General features: G+C 32.7%; 1 protein-coding gene across 1 annotated transcript in view; it reads left to right on the top strand.

Moving 5' to 3' along the window:
* The first annotated feature begins 564 nt into the window (after window positions 1-564).
* The window catches only part of LOC127734123 (chondroitin sulfate proteoglycan 4-like), a 39,510-nt gene continuing 12,138 nt past the window's right edge, over window positions 565-27,936 (top strand). Inside the window, exons 1-2 of the mRNA XM_052243796.1 lie at window positions 565-744; window positions 21,172-25,776. Coding sequence (XP_052099756.1) covers window positions 675-744; window positions 21,172-25,776 — 4,675 coding nt within the window. The 5' untranslated portion in view covers window positions 565-674. The remainder of the gene's footprint in view (window positions 745-21,171; window positions 25,777-27,936) is intronic.

Raw genomic sequence — 27,936 nt, 5'->3', positions numbered from 1 at the left:
TTTAGGGGGAAGTAACTCAGAAAAAGTATAACTTATAAAGAAATCTCCAGGAAATGTTTCTATTTTATGTTAAAGCATGAAAAAGGTACGATGACGACATTTTTTTTTTATATTCCGAAAGCATTTCATATGAACTATCTTCTCATATTTTATTTCAAAATTCTATCATTTAGTTTACCTTCTATTCACATTTATATGATGCCTTTTCTATGATTGTACAATCCACACAAAGTGTGTAATTTTTTCACAAAATGTATTTCATTATGTTTTTGAAAATATCACATTATATACTAAGTTTTGGGTAAGTATTGTTTGTTTAAACAACCATACCACATTTCAAAGGTCAAACTTTTGATAACCCATTTTATATATGTTAAAAAAATGTCAAAAAAGGAGTTGATTTAAGTTAAGAAAAGTTTCAAATTTCTGACGTTAGCAGACCATTAGAGATCTGCATTACTTTTGTTTTAAAAAGTTATTTTTTTTGCATACCACGACTTTGTAAAACCGAGGTCAGGTCCGTGGTAAACATTGTAGCAGTCCCCATACAACAAAGTGCGAGAGAATGCGAGACTTCAAAGAAAGCAGTAGAAATGGATTTTGCATATATAAATCTTTTGTGCATTAATAAAATGCAATTAGGAATAATGATTTATAAATATATTTGAATTGAAATGGATTTCCAACCAAGTTTATTTGTTCTGGTTTGGTTTTCCAGCGTAGGCCCAGTTGTTGTTAATACAGGTAAGTTGCATTCACCTTGCATCAACATTTTACTTTTTGTTATGATTTCTTTAATGTTATGTGCCTGCAAAATAGGCTGAAATCCTTAATTGTATATATTTTAAATATTATTTCAAATTTAATTTTACATATAACGTTAGATTGATTGACTGTTGGTTGCTTAACCAGCTGTTAACGGCCAGTGGCAAACATTTCATGCATGTTAAGGATGAGAACAAATTAACAATAATTACAATAGATAGGTCCAGGTAAAGAGCTCATTCAGAATGAAGGTTGGGGAACTGCTACGGAAAATGAGGGTATATTAGATATGGACAAATTTTGCCTTGCAACAGGCCACCAAAGGACCTCTCAAACAATTGTTGCAAGGGTTCTGAACATCCTGAGAGGCTGAGAGCTTGGCACTCTCAACACGTGGCTTCAGACTTTTATCCCCATTCTGACCTGATGTGGCTGCGTACTTGTACATCCCCAAAAAAACAAAATGTCACCTCACTTTGGCAAGAATTTTACTGCTGGTTGGATGACCAAAGTGACCATATTTCTATTCCCCTGTCACCCTTGGGTGCTAGAAAGATTGAAGACCATTGGCTTTTTTTGTAATGACATTTTGTAGGTCTTGTACATCTTAAGTTTGAGCATATTTTAAAATTGTAATCCAAATATGATATCTTGTAGGAAGGTGTCGCAGCAAAAAAAAATATAAAATAGCCTGGTATTTGGACTATATTAAAATATTATCTCCCTCAATACAGATTTTCATGAAATTTCAGTTTCTAGATATTCTGGAAGTGCAGTATGTAAACATGATAAAAACTTGACAAGCATTATAAAGAAAAACAGTTAAATATTTCTGTGTAAAAAATTCACAAAAATTGAGAAAAAAAATTTAATTGCAAAAAGAATCTTTTTTTTTAATATTTTTGTAAATTCAATGTTAATTGCAAAAAAAACATACATCAATTTTTGTTTGTCTTGTAGACCATTAACCTGATGAAACATGTATTAAACAAGTTCCCCTCCCTCCATTGTATTTAAAGGAATGTACATATCTCAGACAAAAACTAAACTCATGCTTATGTACATGTACATGTATCTCCCTTTATTATGTTACATAAGGGAGACAATTTAAATTCACTATGTCTCTAAAACCAAGTAAGGGTCAAAGGGCCATTTTATGAAGTACATACTATTATCCATTGCCCTTGGGAAACCTAATTAAAGATGCACAGCTTAGTTGTAGTTCCATTCTGTTTTTAGCAAATTCTAGATTTGTATATATATAATAAATATTTTACCTTAATGATATATTTAGATAATTCCTAAAACTTTAATTCAATATACATGTACATGTACATGCACAAATGAATAACTCCATGATACCAACAATTTTGACTTGTTGTAGAGCAAATCTACAAAAATGGACCCTTTGTATATATATCTCTGACAGAATAATAATATAAATTCATGTTTCATTTTGTATTGCAAAAAGTCTTAGAGTAAACACAAAATAGTAATGATGACTATATTGTACATTTTTTTAATGTATATTTCTTCAAACACATATGTACATGTGTACATGTGTAGCAGTTGATTGGTAAATGTGCCATCTTTTTGTGCTGTAAGGTGTGAACTGTTAAGTTCATTATTGAAGATTTTCAAGCAGATTTCAATGCAAGATGAAAACTAACGTTCATTTTATTGATAAACCAAATATTTCATTAATTTGTTATCTTGTGTGCATCTATACCAGGTGCCTTCTTCCCATATCCACTCTGTCAACATGAAAATACAAAATACATGTTAATGTCCATTTTCAAATTTGTATAGAGAGGTAAAAATGTATAAAACCATTTCTAAGAGTGTCAGACACTGAAAAATAATGATAAACTAGCAATGTCAAAAATAACAACTAGGTATACATGTACACGTCTAGTAAAAGTGCATGTAAAAAATATATACATGAACATGGAAATTAAAAAATTATTTCAAGTAAGATATATTGAATGATACATGTACATTACATGTTTTGTACATGCAGGAATGAACTTATAATTTGATCCATTTTTATACGCCCGTTTACGGGACGTATTAGGGTATACCGTTGACTGTCTGTCCGTCCGTCCGTCGTCAACATGTGGGACATTAATTCAAAAACGCTTTAACCAATATGCATGAAACTTTGGTGAATTGTTTATATCTATTGACGTGAGCTCCCTTTCGTTTTTTATAAATTTTAGATTTACCGTTTAACGAGTTTTGGGGTTTTATTCATTAAAGAAGGAGGGATTTTCCAGTTTTCGGACAATAACTCAAAAACAATTTCAACAATTTGCATGTAACTTGTGCGAATTGTTTATATCTATTGACCTGAGCTCCCTTTCGTTTTTTATAAATTTCACATTTACCGTTTCCGAGTTTTGGGGTTTTATTCATTAAAAAAGGGGGGATTTTCCAGTTTTCGGACAAGAACTCAAAAACAATTTCACCAATTTGCTAGAGACTTTGGTGAATTGTTTATTTCTATCGACATGAGCTCCCTTTTGATTTTTATCAATTTTAGACTATTTGTTTCCGATTCATGAGGTTTTATTCATTACAAAATGGGGGATTTTCCAGTTTTCAGACAATAACTCAAAAATACTTTTAGCATTTTTTATGAAAATTTGGTAAATTGTTTATATGTATTCTTGTAAGCTCCCTTTTTGATTTTTATAAATTTTCGATTTTACGTTTCCGAGTTATAAGATTTTATTTGTTTATAGTCTGACAACAGATTTACTAAGTATTGCGCAACAGCACAGTGTATTGCACAACAGCAAGAAATCTTTAATTGAATATAAATTCAATTCATATAACCAATTTCAAGTTCTTTGACTACATTTATTCAGAAACCTATAATATGTCAAATATTTAATTACAATCCAAATTCAGACCTGTATCAAGCTTGAATATTTTGTCCATTTTTTCCCAAACTGTTCAGGGATGGACCTCTGCGGGCGTATCCAGCTGCGCTAAGCGAAGCAGTTTATTATTGTTGGCTCACTGCATCTACATATACCTGTATGTGGTCTAAATCCAACAAAATTAATTAAATAATACATATACAATGTACATTTATATATAAACTTTTAAAAATTAACTTGTACTCATTCTTTATTTATGATTCAAAACTTGTGAAAAATACATTACAATGTAGGTAATGTCACTGTATGTTATACTCTTATAGTTTTAATATTAGAACAACAGTATACTATGAAATAAGTGCAGAGTCTCAGTTATAATATGTCCTCATTTGTCTTTTTATGATTATTTACTATTTTATTATGAATCTCTTGTTTTTGAAAGGCCAAAATTGTTTTGTAAATCAAGGCAAGGAACATGTTTTGAATTCTAATGCTAATTGATGATCTTTTGTACAGGGCTAATCTACATGTAATACATTATACAGGGCTAATCTACATGTAATACATTACTTTATTATGGCTGCAATCTTAAAGTTTTATTTTACATGACAGCAGGATAAGAAGACATTTAGGAAATAAGGCATTACTTTATCTATGGGCTATCTGTCATTCATGATACTTCCTGTAGATAATTAATGATAGATTATTGTGATAATGTTGTTGCTGGTATTATATCAGCTTATGTAAAGGGAGTTTATTTGTTTACCACTGTGGTGTCATGTAGCTTCCATTTTTATACGTTTCTTTAAATTTGATGCTCTTAATGATACCTGTTATATATAAAATGTATTGCATTACATTTTTATATTTTCAAGAATTTTAACATCCTATTCAAAATTCAAATTACATTTTTTTTTTAACTCTCATTATGCAATGCACTACTAATAGGTATTCTTAATTTGTAAGGTTTTCCAGCTTAAGCTTAGTTAATTTCACTCTGATTCTTATATTGCCTTACCAATCCATAAAAATACATTTGTATACAGTATTACTAATGAAATGCTGAAAAGAAAATGAATGTACACATTAAACATGCTTTTTATACGACCGCAAAACATTTGCCTTTGTATAATGCTATCATGTCGTCATCGTCGTCGTCCGAAGACACATTTGGTTTCCGGACAATAACTTTAGTTTAAGTGAATGGATCTCTATGAAATTTTACCAGAAGGTTCAATACCACAAAAAGAAGGTTGGGATTGATTTTGAGGGGGTAATGGTACCAACAGTTTAGGGATTAGGGGCCAAAAACAAGCATTTTTGTAGTTTCCGGACAATAACTTGTGTGTAAGTGTATGGATCTCTGAGAAATTGTACCACAAGGTTCCATACAATGTATCACAAAGGGAAGGCTGGGATTGATTATAGGGGTAATTGCCCCAAACGTTTAGAAATTAGGTGCAAAAAGGGCCAAAAACAAGCATTTTTCTAGTTTCAAGACAATAACTTATGTTCAAGTTTATGGAACTCTCTGAAATTGTACATTTTCCTGAAAAAAGAAAATAATCTTCAAAATTTCCAAAAAAAATGGGGGGGGGGGATTTTTTTTCAAATTTTTTTTGGGGGGGATTCATATTTTTTTTCTTCAAAATTTTTAGAAATTTCACAAATTTTTTGAACATTTTTTTAAAGGGGGTTCATACTTTTTTTCTTCACGATTCTTCAAAATTTCAAATGTTTTCAAAAAAATTTTTTTGGGGGGATTTTTTTTTTTTTAATTTTTGTTTTTTTTTCCCAAAATTTTTTAATTTTTACATTGATTATTTCTGATTTACATATAAAAGCAACAAATACTGATATGGCAGGAGATACACACCAAACAGGGTGTGTAAATTATTATATATAACAAATTAACTAAGTATTGTGCAACAGCACAGTACATGTATTGCGCAATAGCACAGTATTACACAATAGCAAGGAATCTTCAGTTGAAAATAAATACAAATTTTTTAACCAATTTCAATGGGTTCTAATCTTGTATTACTATTTTGAATATTGGGCCCCATTTTTAGGCAGTTAAGCTGCCTTATGCGAGCACCCTAGATTTGTGTTCTACCCAATAAATGCTGAAATACGTGCCATTGTTATTATCTAGCTGGCTATTATGTTATTTATAACTAATTGGACATTTTTATAATACTTTTATTTCTGGAATACAAAAAATATGACCAGAAAAACCTTAAATGATCGTCGAACTACCCAAAACTTTTGAAGTTGCACAAAGGAAGTAGTGCTCAATAGAAATCCGTATGTAGTTTATTATCCCCTGTGCTTTTGGCTACGATGTCAAAGAACAATTGTATGAAATATTTCATCGCCGAAAATCGGTAATTACAAGTCGTTTATATTTCCCAAATGGCAAAATGCGCAGGAATATTGTTCATGTACAACAAATCTCTATAATAGAGAAATAAAGTAATATAAGTGGGCGGTAATTTTTAACTTATCTTGCCAAATAAGGTTGTTGATATTTTATGAATGAAACGGATGCGGAAATCGACGTTGATGGGATGTTTTAAGTAATGTGGACAACTCGTCCCCGAGACAAGTCGGACCGAATCCACTCAAACCGTCTAAGAAGACAACTTTGACCGTTTGTCAAATTTACTTAGGGTTTCATAAAATATTAGACTAACATGTCTAGCGGAGCCATTAATCTTTTGTTTGTGCATTGGGGTATATTTAGGGGTATTTGGAGGGGCCTGAAGAAGGGAGGGATTTACTATAGAACCCTATGGGATTTTATTCTTTTTAATTTTAAATTTTCAAATGAATATTTCTCAAAAACAGTAAGTGATAGACACATGCAGTCTTCAGTAATGAGAACAGGACAATAAAAAAAATCAACCAAAATATAGGGTGAGTCCCTGGGGGTCATCCCAACCCCCTTCAATTTGAAATGTACTTTTATCTTGTAAACCGTCGACATCCCCACCCCTAAACAATATATATACTTGTATGGGACAATAAAACAAATCAAATGAAAATAATTTGGAGGAGTCCCGGGTGTCTTCCTTACCCCTCCTATTGGAGAACTTGGAAATAGTCCAGATCCCCACCCCTAAACCATATATATTCATGTATGGGACAATAAAACAAATCAAATGAAATATAGGGGGAGTCCCTGGGGTCACCCCAACCCCTCCTGTTTGAGAACTTGGAAATGGTTGAGATCCCCACCCCTAAACCATATACATTCATGTATGGGACAATAAAACAAATCAAATAAAATATAGGGGGAGTCCCTGGGGACACCCACCCCCTCCTGTTTAAGAACTTGTAAACAGTCAATATCCCCACCCCTAAACCATATATATTCATGTATGGGACAATATAACAAATCAAATGAAATATATGGGGAGTTCCTCGGGTCACCCCACCCCCTCCTGTTTGAGAACTTGGAAATGGTCGAGATCCCCACCCCTGAACCATATATATTTAAGTCTCCCAAACAAAGTTTGGAGACTCATTGTTTTTGCTCAGTTCTTATTATTTTTATTATTTTTCTTTTTCTTTTTCTTGAAAACTTGTAAACGGTCGAGATCCCCACCCCTAAACCATATATATTCTTGTATGGGACAATAAAACAAATCAAATGAAATATAGGGGAGTCCAGGGGGGTCACCCGCACCCCCTTCTTTTTGACAACTTGTAAACGGTCAAGATACCCACCCCGAAACCATATATTTTCTTGTATGGGACAATAAAACAAATCAAATGAAATAAAAGGCGAGCTCCCTGGGGTCACCCCACCCCCTCCTGTTTGAGAACTTGTAAACGGTTGAGATCCCCACACCTAAACCATATATATTCTTGTATGGGACAATAAAACAAATCAAATGAAATATAGGGGAAGTCCACGGGGGTCACCCCCACCCCCCTTTTTTTAAAAAAACTTGTAAACGGTCGAGATCCCCACCCCTAAACCATATATATTCTTGTATGGGACAATAGAACAAATCAAATGAAATTTCGGGGAAATCCCCTGGAGTAACCCCCCCCCCCCCCCCCCCCCCCTTTTCGTTTTGAAAACTTGTAAACGGTCAAGATCCCCACCCCTAAACCATATATATTCTTGTATGGGACAATAAAACAAATCAAATGAAATAAAGGGCGAGTCCCCTGGGGATCACACACACCCCCTTGTATTCTTACCCCACCCCCCCTTCAATTTGAGAATGTGCTTTTATCTTGTAAACGGTCGAGATCACCACCCCTAGACCATATATATTCCTGTTCGTCATTTCAAGAAGATTTGAATGACATACAGGGTTAATCCATAAGCGTCACTTATGCATATCACAAACCAATTTGTACTGGACTTTGCCCAATGTCAGGCGACCATGGGAATGACGAATTATTGGAGCTTTGTTTGGGAGACTTCGTAACAGCATCCTGTTACAATTATTTCTTGTCATGTATTGGACAATAAAACAAATCAAATGAAATATAGGGGGAGTCCATGGGGACACCCCACCCCCTCTTGTTTGAGAACTTGTAAACAGTCAAGATCCCCACCCCTAAACCATATATATTCATGTATGGGACAATATAACAAATCAAATGAAATATTTGGGGAGTCCCTGGGGTCACCCCACCCCCTCCTGTTTGAGAACTTGGAAATGGTCGAGATCCCCACCCCTAAACCATATGTATTCATGTATGGGACAATACAAAGAGTCCCTGGGGTCACCCCACCCCTCCTGTTTGAGAACTTGTAAACGGTCGAGATACCCACACCTAAACCATATTTATTCCTGTTCATCATTTCAAAAAGATTTGAATGACATACAGCGTCAATCTCCTAGGTGTCACATATGCATATCACTTTACTAGACCAAACCAATATAAACTGGACTTTGCCCAATGTCAGGAGACCATGGGAATGATGAATTATGGGGGCTTTGTTTGGGAGACTTCGTAATGGCATCCTGTCACAATTATTTCTTGTTTATTATAAAATTTTATTGATGCAAAAAATGAGTCTAGGTTAATTGAATTTACTTTAACTATTAATAAATTATTTCTGGGCCCATACTAATTTTCATTTATGGCTCATTTTAAAGAAAACATATAAATCTTTCAAGCAGTGTAAAGCCCGAGAATGTTTGACCAACTGTTTTATAATCACCTGTCATTTTATTCCAAACTTGGTATGAAGTAACATCATACATAAGGGGGTGAAGATGGGGGTCATTTACATTGATATATGAGTTGCTTTTGAAAACCTTGATGAAATATTAATTAATTTGCCTTAATAATCAATTCATTAAATGAACATAAATGTACAATTTACGAATGTTTAATGTTTGTTCTTTCAAATCTTGAAAAAAAAATTGAAGCAACACTGCCACAGTTTTCATAATTACGTTTGCCTTGGTTTTTGGTTAACTGCCTACAGCGCTTACAGTGCTTTGATTTAAATTGGTCTATCTACATTGAGGTCCAAAGGGTCCAAAATTAAAGTTTGTTTGATTTCATCAAAAACTGAATTATAGCGGCTTTATGATATGCTGAATCTTATTGTGCATTTAGAATTTTTATTTTGGGCCCTGTTTTCAAATTAGAACATATTGAGGTTTGAAGAGTCCAAAATTGATTTCAACTAAAATTATATTTTTGATGTTTTTTGATATGTTGAATCTAACCATGTTGTTAGATTTTGGATATCAGACCAAACTAGGTAAATTAAATGTCCCATTTCAAATTTTTGTCTCGCCTTGACGGAGTCAAAAAGCGAGACATAGGTATGCTGTTTCCTGTGTTGGCTGCGACAGCAGCGGCATCAACAATGTATTAGTTTGTGATTAGGTCTAGTTTAATGATATTTGGTATGCAGTTGTATTAGCACTGGCACATCTCATTTCCATGGAGATTATTTGGCCCTGCCCCCTCAGTCATGGTCTATTGACTTTGAAACTTTTGCTTAGTTTACATGTATTAGTTTGTGATTAGGTCAGTTTATGGGGAACCACTAGTGGTAAGTCAATGATATTTGGTATGCAGTTGTATAAGCATTGGCATATCTCATTTCCATGGAGATTATTTGGCTCCGCCCCCTCAGTCATGGTCTATTGACTTTAAAACTTTTGCTTAGTTTACATGTATTAGTTTGTGATTAGGTCAGTTCAAGGGGAACTGCTAATGTAAAGTCAATGATATTTGGTATGCAAATTTATTGGCATTTGCAAGTCTCATTTCCATGGAGATTATATAGCCCCACCCCCTCATCATGGTTCATTGACTTTGAAACTTTTACATACATGTAGTTTACAAGTCAATGTTTGTGTTTAGGTTTGTTGAAAGGGAACGACTTATGATAAGTCTATGGTATTTGGTATGCAGTTGTATTAGCATTGGCACATCTCATTTCCATGGAGATTGTTTTGCCATGTACCTTCAGTCATGGTTCATTGACTTTGAATATTTGCATAACTTACATGTTAAAGTATTGCTATTTTAATTTCAACATTTGCATTATCAAAAGTACAAAAAGGCGAGACATATATCTGTGTTAATAGTTTATTATGATCTTTGACCACATTTATTTTGTGTCGGAAACCTATATTATGTCAAAAATTTGATCACAATCCAAATTCAGACAGTATCAAGCTTGAATATTGTATCCAAGCTTGCCCCAACTGTTCAGGGTTCGATCTCTGTGGTTGTATCAGGCTGCGCTCTGCGAAGCATTTTATTTCTGCATGTATTAAACCCCATGCAATAACTGCCTTAGTTTTATCTAGGTACATGTATGCTGTTACCCTAAAAAGGTTGGTTTCCATATTGTGCAAAAGTGTTTAAAGCCCTCAAAATCATAGCTAAAACCCTGCCATTACAATCTTTTGATCTTTCATCATAATAATAATAATACACGTGTGTATGGTGGCAGTACTAGTTTGGTTTAAAGTATTTTGGAATTTTGGGTCTTTTAAACAGCACCTATTTTTATGTTAAGGACCAGCTGACCAGATTGATTTCACAAGTGGAGCAGCATCCTTATACCAAGGGATTTGTTATTAAACACATTTTTTTGTAGATCTAACGAAAAACATTATACAGATTATCTTCCTCCTCCTAGCTATATATATATAGCTACATGTACCTGCACGTTCAGTAATTAGCATGTGAATAGTTATCCAAGTCAGTTTGTCATATATTATTTACTTGTTTGTATACAGGTTTATGTAAATATGACATTCTCTTCACCTGAAAAAAAATATGTCAGAATTATTCAAGATATTTGATGAGTGGTTTTTATCATGTTATGGTTCAGTTGTTAAAATTGCTCAGTTTGGCAGATCACTTCAAAGAAACAAATGTTCTGCAAGGTTTTTTTGTGTTTTTATTTCTTGTAGCATCTCACTAGAATTTGGCATTAAATTGTAAAAGAACTTGGCACATGTTTTGTTTCAGTAGATTATGTAGTAAATTAGCATCATTTAACTTGAACATTGTACTATCAGATTATTACATGGTATTTTTCATATCAGATGTATTATCAGCCCAAGAGCCGAAGGCTCAAGGGCTGATATTGACCGAGGGCTGATAATACATCTGATATAAAAAATGACATGTTATGATCTTTTTATTATATGCTTCAACAATGGAGAAAAATAACAGTTTAATATATTGATCCTTTTAAGGGTTCTCAAGTAGAAGTTCAAAAAGTGAAAAGTTTACAGACATTTGACGCCAAATGTAATACATCTGATATGAAATCTTTCTATCATATGCCTCAACAGAGGAGAAAAACAACAGTATAATATATTTTTATATTGATGGAAAAAAAAATCAACAAAACATAATGAACACTGTGGAAAAGTCAACATTTGGAAAGTAACTTCCTAAATTATGCTGGAAACTTTGAAAAATGCATTTATTGTATCATTTGTTTTTTTGCATTTTACATAATATATTTTCCTGTTTCCTAATAATTGTTTTGTACCCTACTTTGTTATGTTTTTCACTGAAAACCTACCATTGAGGTGTATTTTCTGGAATTTGCCGAGTAACCCCGGAATGTCATGCGATAACGTTACAGAAAGGCATGTGATAATAGCTGGAGGCATGTGATAAATTTTTCATATCAGCCCGCTAAACACGATTTCGGAAAATATGGAATTCACATAAATTTAATGCTATTATCATACTGCAAAAATTATAAGTTATTAACTCTAAGTATATGATAAATAGATATATCACCTGGCACAGGTACATGTATCAAATTAAAGAAACCTATAGAAATATCATAAAAGTTACTGTGTCAACAAAAAATATTACTTGTAAGATCACTAACATATATTAAAGATTTCATTCAACTAAAAATGCTCCAATGGCTGAAAACAAAAATAAAATAAAAACCTAGTTTATTAATAAGAACTTTAAATTTATTTTTTTTTATTTGGACCTACAACAATCTTTTGTGGAAGCGAGACATAGCAGTCCTTCATTCTTTTGGCATTGTCAACATTTTGGTTCAGTGTGTGTGATTAAAGTTTTTTTTGACAATATCTTTGTCACACCATCAAGAAATGTTATGAAACTTTGGCAAAAGCTTTACTATGAGTAAAGATAATGTACGAATCCAAATTTAGAAATATATTTTTCATTTGCCAATATTTTCCTGATAAGTAGATTTCGTTTTTTTTTTGCAAAGAACATTTCCATACAGTTTCGGATTATGTTTTTTAAACATTCATACATTTTTAAAACCTTTATGGAATATTTTGAAGCTTGGAAATAAGCTTATTCAAGATAAAAAAAAATAGCATCTGAAGAAACATTAAAAAAACAATTTATTTTACCTGCATTTTTCTGATCAATAGACTTAGTTTTTGTTGATCAACATTTTTATGCTCCTACTACGATAGTAGAGGGGCATTATGTTTTTCGGTCTGTGTGTCCCTTCGTCAGTCCGTTCGTCTGTGCATCCCGCTTCAGGATAAAGTTTTTTGTCAAGGTAGTTTTTGATGAAGTTGAAGTCCAATCAACTTGAAATACAGGCTATTATTTGAACTTGGAATTATTTTTAATTATGGAATTTGCATAATTTCTTGTGCTTGAAATTTTTAATGAATTCCATGTTTAATCTGTATTATAATGTTTTGAGTGGCGCATAACACTTTCCATACAATGTATTTTGTATAGATAGTGTTGTGCGCGGCACAGTACATTCTATTGAAAATTTGCTATATTCTTTGTAATAAAAAGTGTTGTGCGCCGCACAGAACATTAAAATACAGAATAAACATAAAATTTATTAAAAATCTCAAGCACAAGAAATTATGCAAATTCCATAATTAAAAATAATTCCAAGTTCAAATAATAGCCTGTTACATGTTCCCTATGATATGATCTTTCTAATTTTAATGCCAAATTAGAGTTTTGACCCCAATTTCACGGTCCACTGAACATAGAAAATAGTGCAGTGGGGCATCCGTGTACTATGGACACATTCTTGTTTAATTATATTTTCTGCAGTGCAGATATGTTGATTTTGTTTAGTTGAGAGATTAGCTGGGAAACAGTGTGATTGCTGTGATTTACAACCCTGTAAAATTTAATAAGTACTTTGATGATAATGATGATGGATGGCTGCTTAACGGCCAGCGTCAAATTAATATGCATATTCAGGACAAGAACATGTTAATGTAATATGAATATTTACCCTGCTTTGTACTAGACCGACACTCTGACCCGGATTTTTAACGTGCTAGTTCACAAGGTGACAGTCCGCAGGAAGACATGTCACCTTGACCAGACACATTATTCTGACTCCGAGCCGACCAGTCTTTGCTCTTACTCCTTAATGCCACGTGCTTAGTGGAGAAGCATAATCTCCCGCACTTGAGGCGAACACGCTACCACGAGACCACTGAGGCAGTTAATAAGTACTTTGAAATGGCAGAGAAAATCTCTTGCAACTGTAGGTACTTGAACATGTATGATTGGCAAGATGCATAGCAGTTGGACCACATAGTTAATTCTGAGTGCTCTGCTTGTATAATGTATAATCCCAAAGGTCTTAAAGGAAAATTGAAGTTTGGTCAAACAGACTCTCTGCAAGGTGTCTGGCCAAATAATTTGCCAAATGTCTGACAGAAATTATTATAAAACAGCCAGCAATTATATTGTTAGTCAGGCAGATCATCTTTTGTTCATTATATTTTAAATCCCTATAATTAGATGTTTGGGATGAAAGAAAATCTGTTCTTTTGTTAGAGTAATCTTTTATTTGTTTGAAATAATTATGATCTTGGCACAGACAATGAAGAAAATGATTGCATTTTATTTATTGTAGTATATTTTATTATTTTACATATAAATTGTAATAGCATTATTTTGGAAGAATGTGGAAAGAAAATAATTTTTCTGATTAAATACAGCTGTACATGTATATGAAAAGCTTGCTTTGGTGATGAAAATAATGCATTAAAATGTTCAGAAATGATTAATCAATCACTATTGTAATTCTTTTACAGACTAATTTTTTTCTGCCTTTTTGATACTGTTTATATTTTCTATCACCTTTCTTTACATGTACATGTAGGAACTTTTCCTGAAAATTAAAGTTCTACATTTTTTTTGACCTGCTTACAATTAAAAAAATATAGAATTGAGTCTTATTACCATTTTCATTTGATAACTTAAAACACAAAAATGACCTTTTTCAGATTTTTGTCTGGCCTTGACAGAGTCAAAAAGCGAAGACATAAGTATGCTGTTTCTGGCGGCAGCAGCATCAACATGTACATGTATTAGTTTTTGATTAGGTCAGTAGTGGTAGGTCAATGATATTTGGTATACAGTTGTATAATTATAAGCATTGACACATATCATTTCCATGGAGATCATTTGGCCCTGCTCCCTCAGTCATGGTCTATTGACTTTGAATCTTTTGCTAAGTTGTCAAGTATTAGTTTGTTATTAGGTCAGTTTATGGGGAACCATTAGTGGTAGGTCAATGATATTTAGTTTGCAGTTGTAGTAATATTGGCACATCTCATTTCCATGGAGATTATTTGGCCCAGTCCCCTCAGTCATGATCTATTGACTTTGAACATTGCTTAGTTAACATACATATTAGTTTGTAATTAGGTCAGTTTATGGGAACCACAAGTGGTACTGCAGTTCAATTAATTTGGTATGCAGTTGTATTATTAGCATTGGCAGATCTCATTTCCATGGAGATTGTTTTGCCCAGTACCTTCAGTCATGGTACATTGACTTTGAATGTTTCCCATAACTTACATGTTAAAGTATTGCTATTTTAATTCAACATTTGCATTTTACTATCAAAATAACAAAGAGGAGAGACATATCTCAGTGTTAACAGTTTATGTTCAGAATGTATTGGATTTTTTACAATTTTAAAATTTAACATTCAGGAGTTATGGACCTTGATTTGTTGCACAAGGTCACTTTCTGTCATGTCTGTGTGTTGTTTGATATCTTGAGGACAGGATATACAACTATATACACATTTGTAGAATAATTTTTTGCATATTTAAATTAAATGGGGTTATGTGTAATTTCCAAAGGTATAATGAAATTGTTTTCAAGCTTCATGTGCCAGTTCTCATATATAGTTTGATAGGATAGTTGCAGGATTAAAAACTTCTTTCCTTGGAGTTAATTGATGTGTAAACTTGAATAATTCACTCACAAACAAATATTTTGAAAATTGAGAGTCAAAATTGATTTTATGATTACTTTCCCTGAAACCCAGACATACAACAATGCACATAAAATGGTCCAGTTAGTCATGCTATGAAAATAAGGAGATGTGGTATGATTGCCATTGAGACAACTATCCACCAAAGTTCAATGAAATTAATGTAAGCAATTATAGGCAACTGTGTGGCCTTCGACAATGAGAAAAACCCTTACCATATAGTCAGCTATAAAATGCTCTGACATAATAAATATGAAACAATTCAATTGAGAAAACTAACAGCCTAATTTATTACAAAACAATTTACTAAAACAAATAAGACAGACATGAACCAACGACAACCACTGAACTACAGGCTCCTGACTTGGGACAGGCACATAAATAATTTGGAGGGGTTAAACTAGTTTGAAGACACCAACCCTCCCCTAACTTGGAATAGTGGTGTATTAGCATGACACAAGAACAACTATGCAAAACAATAAACGAATAACAAATATGAGAAACAGCAATAAACGACAACCATTGAATTACAGGCTCCTGACTTGGGACAGGCACATATACAGTGTGTGCATGTGGGGGGGGGGGGGGGGTTAGACTAGTTTGCTGACATCAAACACCATACCCCTAACCTGAGACAGTTGTGTAACAGTACAACATAAGAACAAACTATAAAAATCATTTGAAAAGGGCTTTTAGATCTGATAGTCATTTTTAATTTTGACATTTTGTTTTTCCTTTGAGGATTTATATATGATCAATGTGACAATGGTAATATGAGACACTCCATTCTTGCATCAAACTCTTAAAAGTTATAAAACATAAAATATCTTTTATTATGCCCCCGCCGTTTCACCCTTGTTTTGTATTTAAGCCTAGTTGCTGTCATTTTGATAGCTTCTGCCTTTCTATGTCATGCTGGAATCATGTAGTTTTTATGGTTGCTCAATTCTGACACTATATTTTGATAACATATTACATAAACTTATCATTAAACTTTCTACTTTCTTCACTTAAATATGATTATTTATTATGAACTTCCTGCTAAATAATTACCATGCCAGAAATCATGAAATCCGTTTACATCAAAATTTTTCACCCAACAGCCCTGTGTCGCGGTTGTTGCAATTATTATATGGACATAAGATCTCTCAGCAAAACATAACCCTGTCACTAAACATAAAAATATCTACAGTTAATAGAATTTAATTCTTTCAACAACAATAAATTCTTAATAAAATTAATATTTCAAATAATATATGTTTTTGAATAGACTCAATGTTTATTCATTTCAGAGAATTTTAGTGTTAAGGGTTGATCTTTGATAGTCCCTGTCAAATCTATTCACAACTTTTTCCTTCTTGAAGGCGATTTAGCTATAGAATGTGATATATTGTACATACACCCATTTATTGGCCTCTAGATGTCTTTTGTTTATTTATGTCATTGGGTTGCTGTCTCATTGATACAAATTTGAATGTTCCTTGTGTGGCTTAATTTACCACGTATGTAGGTTTCTTGTTTTCCATTTTTAGGGTTGTACCAATACAAGACCACAATTATAACTTTTTCTAAACAAAAACTATTACCTGTAATTTGACCCCCCTTCATCTGCTTTGCAGTGACAAGGATTGTTCAGAATGATAAATTTCATAATTTTAGTTGCTGTTTTGTTTCTTAAGTAAAACTGATCACTCATAATGATACTTGTAAAATCAATATAACATTCTTTGTTCATATTGTCTGTTGAACATTGAATTACATCATTAAATGAGAAATATTATGAAAGAAACATCTGATATCCAAGTAATCTTAGCATAGGAGAGAAATCAATGAGCATAGGAAGCATATAAATCAATCAGCATAATTCCTTTGGGTGAATATGGCACTAAATTGTATAGTTACCTAATATTTTCTGTACAAATAAAAGGAGTTAGTACTGTAAGAGCCCTTTTTGCCCAGAAAATTGTTTCAACATGTTCAATATGAAAAGCGTTTCAAGATAATGAAAAAGACTTGTAAGAAATTGAAATAGGAAGATTTTTTTGAGGAGCTTTTCTGAGTCAGGGTTGTATTGTTATGTACACTTCAAATAGGTCACAAATAGAGATTTTTATGAATGTTGACGAAATTGTCTGAATTTCAACCATATTTTGGCCTAGGAAGTTCGACTGACTAAATATTCAAGTCAGATAGATAGTTACCTTGTTATAACAAACATAATATGAAAAGATATTTTTGTCGACACTGCTCTATTATGTTACCACTACGAAAACTAACTGACCTATTTTCAATGATTTGTTTTGATAATGGTCAATAATTACTAATTTGAAAATTTACCTAGAAATAGGGGCCATTTTTGGGCCTTATAGAATCTACACCTTATGGATACATATTTTAATACGTAATATTTTCTGTTGAAATAAAATTTTGGATATATATGTTTTTGCAGTAACAGTAATTCTTCAAATACATGTCATTTGATGGTATAGATAGTGTTCCTTTTATGTCTTGAATGCAACACTTGTCTCAAAACAAGTCAAAGAAGTTACTGTCATGGCACCATCAACACCATTGTGTCCAAATGTTATTTCTTAATGTATTTTTATGCCCCACCTAGGGGCATTATGTTTTTCGGTCTGTGCGTCCGTCCGTCTGTCCCGCTTCAGGTTAAAGTTTTTGGTCAAGGTAGTTTTTGATGAAGTTGGGAGTCCAATCAACTTGAAACTTAGTACACATGGTCCCTATGATATGATATTTCTAATTTTAATGCCAAATTAGAGTTTTGACCCCAATTTCACGGTCCACTGAACATAGAAAATGATAGTGCCTGCTTCAGGTTAAAGTTTTTGGTCAAGGTAATTTTTGATGAAGTTGAAGTCCAATCAACTTGAAACTTAGTACACATGTTCCCTATGATATGATCTTTCTAATTTTAATGCCAAATTAGAGTTTTGACCCCAATTTCACGGTCCACTGAACATAGAAAATGATAGTGTGAGTGGGGCATCTGTGTACTATGGACACATTCTTGTTTTGAAAAGTGTTGGATTTTGGTAAACAATAGTATTAGCTTTAATATGTTTCAATTGTATGCGTTTTTTTTCTTTTTTCTTTTATTTTTAAAGATGTACCTTTTGTATAGGAAAGACCATCAGTGCATTGTAGGCTTTTGGGTTATCATCCATGCATTTAGAATTGTACTCGCATGTTTGATAAATACCCCCCCCCCTTTTTTCAATCTCTGTCATGCTTTAGTGACTGAAATTACTGTTAAACTAGCATATTCTTGCATTTTAGTTTCAATTATTATATTAGACTCAACCCCTACTTAAGGCTGCATTGGCTTATATTTTAGCATTCTATGTTCTTGATAGGAGTTGCTCATAGAAAATTCAAGCTAGAATTCCTTATGAAAGAACAGTGGTACAATATTTGGAATTCTATTGTAAAAGCATCTGAATATAGGATTTTCCAAAAAATATGACTTGGACTTGCTGTTTATCCATGCTACAATAAATTTGAAATAATTATATTTTCCATTTTAATTTTCTTAATTAGTTGATGAACCTATTAGTTGGTGACATTGTGTTTAAGATGAACCTATTAGTTATTGACATTGAGTATAAGAGGAACATATATCATTTTAAGATGAACCTATTAGTGGGTGACATTCACAGATATTTCACATTTATTGTGACATTTTGTTGTTAGTGATACATGTATATGTCTGCAGACTGAGTAATTTTATAGATTGATAGATCTATTAAACAAAGTTCTGTTATTGTATGACATTTATCTGGTAACATGCTTCAGGAATGTACATGTAATAATAGTAAAATATAGGTCTGCAGGTACATTTTTATATCATAGCTCATAATTTTATGGTTTTCAATGGTTAATACAGTGTAAGAAAATTTGTTATATACTAACTACTGATAACGTTATTTGATTTAACTTTTTCCTAATCATCTGTTACAGAAGTTGTAATAAGTAGCTGAGACTGTTTTGACATTAAGAGTTATAAGTATGAGAGGTTATACTAACATATGTTTTTGTTTCACCTGGTACTACCTTGATTAATTACATATTTTCCCTCAGCAAATCTATGTGGTAGGCTTACATGCTGAGAACATTTAACAAAGAAGAGGTGCTTAGATAAAAAGATAGTTTGTGAAATGATAAAAGTATAAATTATCATGTGTGAATGGTTTTCTGCTGTATAAAGTTTGATGCCCTGCCAGAATCAATGTTATGTACATAATATTAGCACTACTGTTGAATGTAATACAGAAGATTCCCCTGACAATCTTATTAGCACCAATACTGTATTAAATGAATGCAAATCAATAGGAAGATTGGTTAGTCCTTCTGTATGATCCAAAGATTTTGCATAAACATATATTGTTTGTAATTTGTCATTTTATAAAGTTGATTTGTGTGGTTAACCCTTTCCTCCATGGAGAATCTTTTTTTTCCATACTTTTTTCGCATAGGATATTTCAATAAATGTTGAAAATAAGCCTACTTTAATGAAATATTGACTGTATCTTAATAGAACAACAAGACTTTTGAAATTTTGGTCAGTTATACATCTTAGTAAGTTCTTTAAAATTTACTAAAATAAAATCAAATTTTGTTGCCATGGTAATGGTTTTATCCATATTTACACCAAGATGTCGTTAAATGAGATTGGATACCCTACATTTATCATGTTTTCAATAACATATGGTCAAATTGCTGAAAGACCCCCTCCTAAATTATTGAAAACTATCTTTCTGCATTGACAATAATATCTTGGTGTAAATAAGATACACCCATTAATGGATTAAATTTTGGGTTGAATCTTTTAATATCTTACTTCATTGTACTTACATTTTGTACCTTGTATTTTTCTTTACTCTACAGATCATAGCTAAAATTTTGAGGTGTAATTAAAAAGAAAAAAACCATATAGAATTTATTCAGGGTAACTAACTACATTTCAAACCAAAACCATACATACATATTATCTTAGTAACGGGTCAGATCATTTTTGATTCAGCCATGCTGGATCGATGTGATCACTCCGGATTTGGAGATGGTGCAGAATTCTAAGTTGAAAACATATCATGAAACTAATTATCTGTTTTTATGACTTGCAGAAACTTTATACACCATTTTAATCATCTACTGCTAACTTTTGATATGTTATTTGCCCTTAAATTAAGAAAAGATTGGTGGAACAACTTCTTTATTTTAGATATACACTTGCATATAGTTCCTTTGTAAATCAGGGTAGGAATGCCCTTTTGTCAAGCGTCAAACTTCCGTTTTTCGCTACCGTTAGCGTCAAATGAGCCTAAATTTTTTTATCATCATTTGTCAAATCTCATTTTGTAGCTACCATTAGTGTCAAATGGAGTAAAATGTTTATCGTGATCGTTATTTTAACAAATATTTTACTGTCATTCGTCATGCGGTACCTCCATTCCTACTCTCATGTAGAGCTCTTTCTTACATTTGTTTATTAAAAACATTTTTTTTCTCCTAACCAATTACTTAATATCAATGAATCTTTCACAGAATATTTGGTACCTAAAGGCATTGTTTGCCTCCTAACTTTTTTAATCCAGTGGATTTTTGGAATTTCTTATAGCACAACAATCAAATATGTTTTGTTATATCTATAAGAATGGGGGTGTAAGGAAGTACATATTTGAGAGTTCTGCTCATTTCTAGTTTGTTTCTTTATGTTGTACATATTTTTGAAATGTGAATTATATATGTGTGAATTTATCATTTCAGCCTCCTTTTATGGTGACAGCTACATCAATCTTCCTTTCCAAGATGACTCTGACACAACTCAACTCCAGCTAAGATTTAGAACTTCTCTTCCTAATGGACTTTTGTTTTTGGCATCTGGAACGACAGACTACCTATCTGTTGTCATCAAAAGTGGAAAATTGGAAGTGGAACTTGATCTTGGCTCTGGGGTCATCTTACTATCGTCAGTAAAAAACACCCAGCTGAATGATGGAAATTGGCATCGAGTTAGATTTCAACAAAAAGCCTTGTCATTTAATCTAATAATAGATGATGATGAAATCATTAGAACAGCCGGCACAGGTTCACTAACAAAGCTTAATATTCAAAATGGCATCTATTTAGGAGGGACACCATCAGATATTTCTGGACATGGTTTTCAAAATTTTAGAGGATGCTTGCAAAACGTTTTATACAATCAGTACAATGTTCTGAATTTGGCGCTTAAATTACCAGGAGAGAGCACAAATCACATTTCATGGAACTGTGAGGAGGAATTTGGAGCAAAAAAGTCAAATGAAATTAGCTTTTCTACAAGCATATCTTATGCATCTTTTCCTTGTTTGGACTTTAGATCAACAGGTTCTATAACTTTGGAATTTAAAACTCTTCAGAAAAATGCACTTTTATTGTTGAATTCTGCAAATGCAGATGAAAATACTCACTTAATCGCTATCGAAATAATAAATAAGAAATTGAAATTGAATGTTAATCGTGGAGGCACAACATTAAGTATAAGTTCAGAAGTTTCAATAAGTGATGGCAAATGGCACCTTATCGGAGCAGGTTTCTATGATGACAGATTTGTTTTTGGAGTAGATGTGGAAAGGCAACAATCAAGATATAATTCAGGTGACAGTAGAAGTTTTAGACTGACCAGTGATCTGTTTATAGGAGGTGTTGTTGGAATACAAGAAGCAAGTGTAATTGCCAAGAATTCCAAATTATTTACGTCTCCAACCTCGTTTCAAGGATGTGTAAGACATATTGTGATAAATAAAGAAGCATTTGGCTTTCCAGATATTTTATCTAGTAATGGCCTAAGTGTAGGTTGTATGTCTCAAAGCCCTTGTATTTCAAATCCATGTGAGTCAGATTACAGATGTGAAGAAACTGACGAAGGCTATGAATGTGTCTGTATGTCAGGTGACTGTTCAATAGTTAAGGAAGAGGCACCTGAAAGAAAACATACAAATAATGATCAGGGGGATTCTGTTGTATTTGTAACCCCATTATCGGCAAGGGAAGGAGACGAAACCATTATAACAACAAGTAACATTGACATTCAGTTTAATTACAGAAAATACAATATTAGAGAATCAGCCATTCAATTTTATGTTCTTGAAAAGCCTAAATTTGGCTCCTTCAGAATTGATTTAGGGAGAAGAAGGAATAGCGATGTTTTTACACTACTGGACTTGATTGGGGGAAAGGTGTCATATACTCATAATGGCGAGGAAGAATTTAGTGATAGTGTTAGCATTGAAATGTTAATCATTGGAAACGAGGATAAGGATATTCCTGAGCGACTTTCTCAAAAATATGCATTTGTTCTGCCGATTATTGTAACTCCGGTCAATGACCCCTCTATCATAAGAACTTTAGGGAATGGTTTTATAAAAATGGCTAAATTTTCAACATTTGACATTAATTCTGATATTTTATCAGTTGTTGACCCAGACAGTGATCTTAAAGATATAGTTTACACAACATCTTGTGATATACAAAATAATAGAAACTATTTTCAGCGAAAAAACAGCCCAGGTTTGAAAATTAATGCATTTACGCAAGAAGAAGTTCAAACTGGTATCATCCAGTTTGTTGACAAAACTAGGAGAACAACAAGATGTGATGTTATGGCCAATGATAAAGGGGATAGAACTAATACTGTAACTTTAACCTTTCAACCTATTGAGCTTCATATTGGTTTGTTGTTTGGATCACGTATCAGGGTGGCAGCTAGTAGTTATATAATTTTAACTAATGCAAATCTTAATACCAGAACTAATGTTCCATTACAGAAGCTAAATGTAACCTATAAAATAACAGCACAACCATTTTTGGGAAATTTAGAACTTTTACAGTCTGACCAAAGTTGGATCAAAGTTACTCATTTTAATCAACAAAATATTGATGATAGTGAAATTCGTTATAGACATACAAACATATCATACAGAGGACCTAGGGACCAATTCTCATTCATAGTCACATGCTTGAAAGAAAAACTTGCTCAAAGTACTATTCCAGTTGATATAACTCCACTCACAATAACAGTTAATTCTCCAAACTCTGTCAAAGCTGATGGCTCAAAAGGATATTTTCTTTTGACACACGACAAACTAGAAGCTGGGACAAATAACCATGAACAGCCACCAGTCGATATCAAATTTCTGATAACAAGACCTCCAGCTCAGGGTCACTTGTATCATGTATCAACCAATGAGTATTCAGAAGATATGTTCACAGATTCACACATTCTAGCTAATGGTGATATATTTACCCAAAAAGATATAAATGATGGGCTGATTGTGTTCAAACTTGGAAGGAAAGTGTTTGACACACTCACAGACTTCATAGACTTAAGAGTACAAGTTCCTGAAGCTCAATCAAAACTATTCAGATTGAGATTTCAAATCTTACCAGAACAAACAGATATTAAATTCATTAACAGTCCATTGACAAATGTTTTTGAAGGTGGACAAAAAGCTATTGAGAAAGATGTCTTGTATCTTGAGACAAGTGAATATAGAGAATTTGAATATACTGTGATTGATTTTCCAAAACATGGAATCCTGGTAACTGTTCATCCCAGATCTATGGGTATACTTGAACGAAACATTTCTAAATTTACTAATGAAGATATTCGAACTTTTAAAATTATCTATCAGAATGACGATTCTGAGAGTGCTACAGACTCCTTTACTTTTATTGCTGTGCCAATAATTCAGAGCACAAACAAACCAACAGTTAAAGAGCATGAGTTTCATGGAACATTCCAGATCCAAATAACAATGAGAAATGACCATTATCCTATACGATTGGTTGATAAAGTCTTTCATGTTGTGGTAAATAGTGATCATGTATTGACATTAGATGATTTAGCATTTGGAGATCCAGACATCGACTTTAATGCTATGAATTTGGTGTACTCTCATCGTGGTGTATCAAATGGTGACTTCATATTCACTGATAATAAAACAGCTGTTTATAGGTTTACACAGGAGAACATAGCTGATGGTGATATTTCTTTCCGAAACAAGGGAACAGTTTTGATTGGACGAGCAGTTATGCATGTCTCAGATGGACAGTTTGTCACAACATGTTTGTTTGAAATTCAAGCATCTAATCGTTACATTAAGATTGTTAATAACTCTGGAATTATTGTTAAAAGTGGAAAGTTTAATTTTATCTCTTCTTTGAACTTGAGTGTTGAAACAAATATAGATTGTCAACCACATGAACTTAAATTTGTTCTGATTGAGGAACCTCTTTATGGAAAAGTAGAAAAGAACCATAGGGATGTTGCTGAATTTACCTATCAGGATGTTTTAAGTCAAAGAGTCAGTTACAAACATAATGGTAGGAATGGATTTGAAGATGCATTTCAATTCATAGTAATGGCACAAAATGCTCAGATACAAGGAACCTTCCCAATCCGAATCATAACAGAAAGTCATAACCATCCACCGAGAATCATAAACAATAACCTTATAGAAGTACAGGAATTACGAGAAGTGGAAATTACAAAAGATTACTTAGAAGTATCTCATCCTGATACACTGCCATCTGGAATTAAATACACAGTTGAAAGCCAGCCTCAGCATGGCCGCTTGCTATTGAATGGACACAGAGAAAACATTGTGAATCATTTCACGCAGGAAGATATAAACAATAACAATTTAAAATTCCGTCATACACAGTCTGGTCCCCTGGATGATTTCTTCACTTTTGATGTTTCAAATGGTTTTAAGAGTTTGAGAAATTTACAGTTTGTCATGGAAATTGTTCCTTCATTTCTTGAAATTGATACTAAAAACTTAACTGTAAGAGAAGGGGGAAGAGTCCCTCTTACTCCATCACATCTGAAATTAAAGAATCGGTATTATAACAGTAAATTAGTTGACTATGAAGTTTTACGTCAGCCAGGAAATGGACAGATTGAAACAATAAGAAATCTAGGAACACCACTGGCATCATTCACATCAGAATCTATTCAGAATGGAGAAATATTTTATGTTCATGACAATAGTGAAATGTCAAAAGACAATTTTATTCTTAAAGCTGCTGTTGACAATAGAAAGAAGGAAAGTCGAATGACAGTAATGCATGTAGCTATAAAGTCTGTCAATGATAAGCCTCCATCAGTTGTTGTCAATAAGAAACTAGAAATTTGGCGGGGATCTATGACATTAATTACAACCAACAACTTGAAGTCGTCAGATCCTGATTCACCACCTGAAAACATCAGATACACAATAACTCAGCCTACAAATGGTCATGTGGCATTACTAAACAACACCTTCAGAGGTATAGCATCCTTTACACAAGCTCTGGTCAATGCTGGACAAGTGACCTTTGTCCATCAGGGTAAGTTTATCACTTAGACAGTAAGAATAAGATTTATTCTTGAGAAAAACTTCAAATTCATTTAAAACACTTTTTTTCTACAAATACACAAATTAGGATTTAGTTTGGTATAAAGGGTACTTAAATCAGAACCTGGTATACAAATTAGATGAGCATAATTTGTTTGGCACAAAGATATGTGATAATGTGTCCATGTCATAGGATTTTACCTTCCTCCATATATCCTTCTAATGGATGATTTAGGTGTCTTAATTGAAACATTATTCATTCTTAGTATGAATTAGAATGTATATATAGCACAGATCAATTCTCCGCAATCTGACATTTACTTAAGTTTAAAATATTCATGACGATAATAAAAGGACTGACTTTTTCCAGAAACTATTAAAGGGTAAAACAGTGTACAAAATCAATATATGTAGTTCTAATGTACATGTATATATATATATACGTACTTGAATTGTATATTAAATATTGTCTGACGACAATATAACTATATTACTAGAAATTTTTCATTGATTTTACTTGTTTACAGATGTCCCTTTATTTATATGTGACTACATCATTGAAAAATATGAAAGTTATGGCTATTGCAAAAGTCCCCTTCAGAATAAACTTGAATGAATGAAATATGACTGTTTTAGACCTTATGATCAGATTGAAATTTGGACTTTTACCAGTATTCAAAACATGAACCTATTTATTTTTTCTTATGGGGAAGTTTGTGAATACTTAATAATCTCCTACAGCTTACTTTTGAACATGCTGAAAAAATTTAGGGTAGGAAGAAAGGCAAATAATTATAATTTGTTGGTTTAGCCGACTAATCTTTTTCCAACTTACAGAAAGAAAATTCTTTTTTCACATGCTTTCCTGCATTAAGCTTATAATTCACAGTTTTTTGTGAAAATTGATAAAAAGTAACAACATAAAGCTATGTTTTGTTCATCTTGAAATGACCATTTATGTCATGTTTGTAAATGCATATACATGTAACCCAGGGATTGAAGTTAAAATTTTGGCATGGTAGCCCACAGCTTAAATTTGTAGCCCACATACATAGTCCTATACAAGAAAAGCAGAAATTTAAGTAGCCCACATCAAATTTTAGGGGCCATTGGTGAGTGGTCCCCTTCTAATTTCAAACCCTGTAACCCCCTTTTAACGAACTTATATACGACGATGACATGCATTGTATGTTTATTAGCTGAGAACAAATGTTTGGCACTAAAATAACACAAATATTGTTATAAAGCTGAAGTACACAGTAATTCTATATATAATTGTGTTTTGTAAGCTGACCATCCTGTATCTTTCACATAAAAAAATCTATAAACCAACGAATTAAAAAACCCTGGCATTATTTCTAAAAGTTTTAAACTGATTTTAACAGAGGAAATAGTTTTATCCTGCAATCAGCCAACTATTGTACAAATAACAGGTACATAAATAAATTTTTGCTTTATTTGTACTTGTACAAATAAAGTCTCCTGTTACCCCCGCTTCCATGTTGAGCAAGCGGTAATGTGGATGTTTCTTTTTGCGTACCAGTTCATTTTGGGGTCCTTTTCGCGGTCTGCGTTTAAACTATGTCGATTTCTTTGAAAAATTAGAGACAATGATTTAGATTTTAACAACTAAAGTTTCAAGTGTTGGGTGTAAATTTCAGGATAAAAACAATATATGTACATTGTCGGAAAATATAAAATTTATTTGTACTCGCTGCGAAACAGGAGAAAAGCTCGGCGAGCCTCGCTTTTCGTCCTATTTCTAAAGCTCATACAAATAAATTTTATATTTTCCGACAATGTACATATATTGTATATTGATTTGAATAGTGCTTGTTAAAAAATGACAAATAAATCTGTAGGGTAGGTGGTAACAGTGGTTTATTGGAAATATCGTTTTTTTTTTTAGACCTGACTTCATTAGTAATTTACTTCATCCTAAGTGTTAAGGTTTGCAGTTGAATTAGTTAGCTTTTTACATTTTTATCAGAAAGACTTGGGGATTTCTTACACTTTTTTTTTTAAAACCAATTGCTTTCAGTAAAGCCTTCAAGATATATCATTATTCATTGCTTACATTTGCATCATGTATATATAAAAAGTAGATGTGGCCTGATTGCCAATGAGACAACTCTCTGCAAGATACCTTTTT

The sequence above is a fragment of the Mytilus californianus genome, unplaced genomic scaffold (assembly GCF_021869535.1).
Source record: "Mytilus californianus isolate M0D057914Y unplaced genomic scaffold, xbMytCali1.0.p SCAF_3, whole genome shotgun sequence".
NCBI lineage: Eukaryota > Metazoa > Mollusca > Bivalvia > Mytilida > Mytilidae > Mytilus > Mytilus californianus.
The sequence above is the reverse complement of the archived record's forward strand: the minus strand, read 5'-3'. Positions and strand labels throughout refer to the sequence as shown.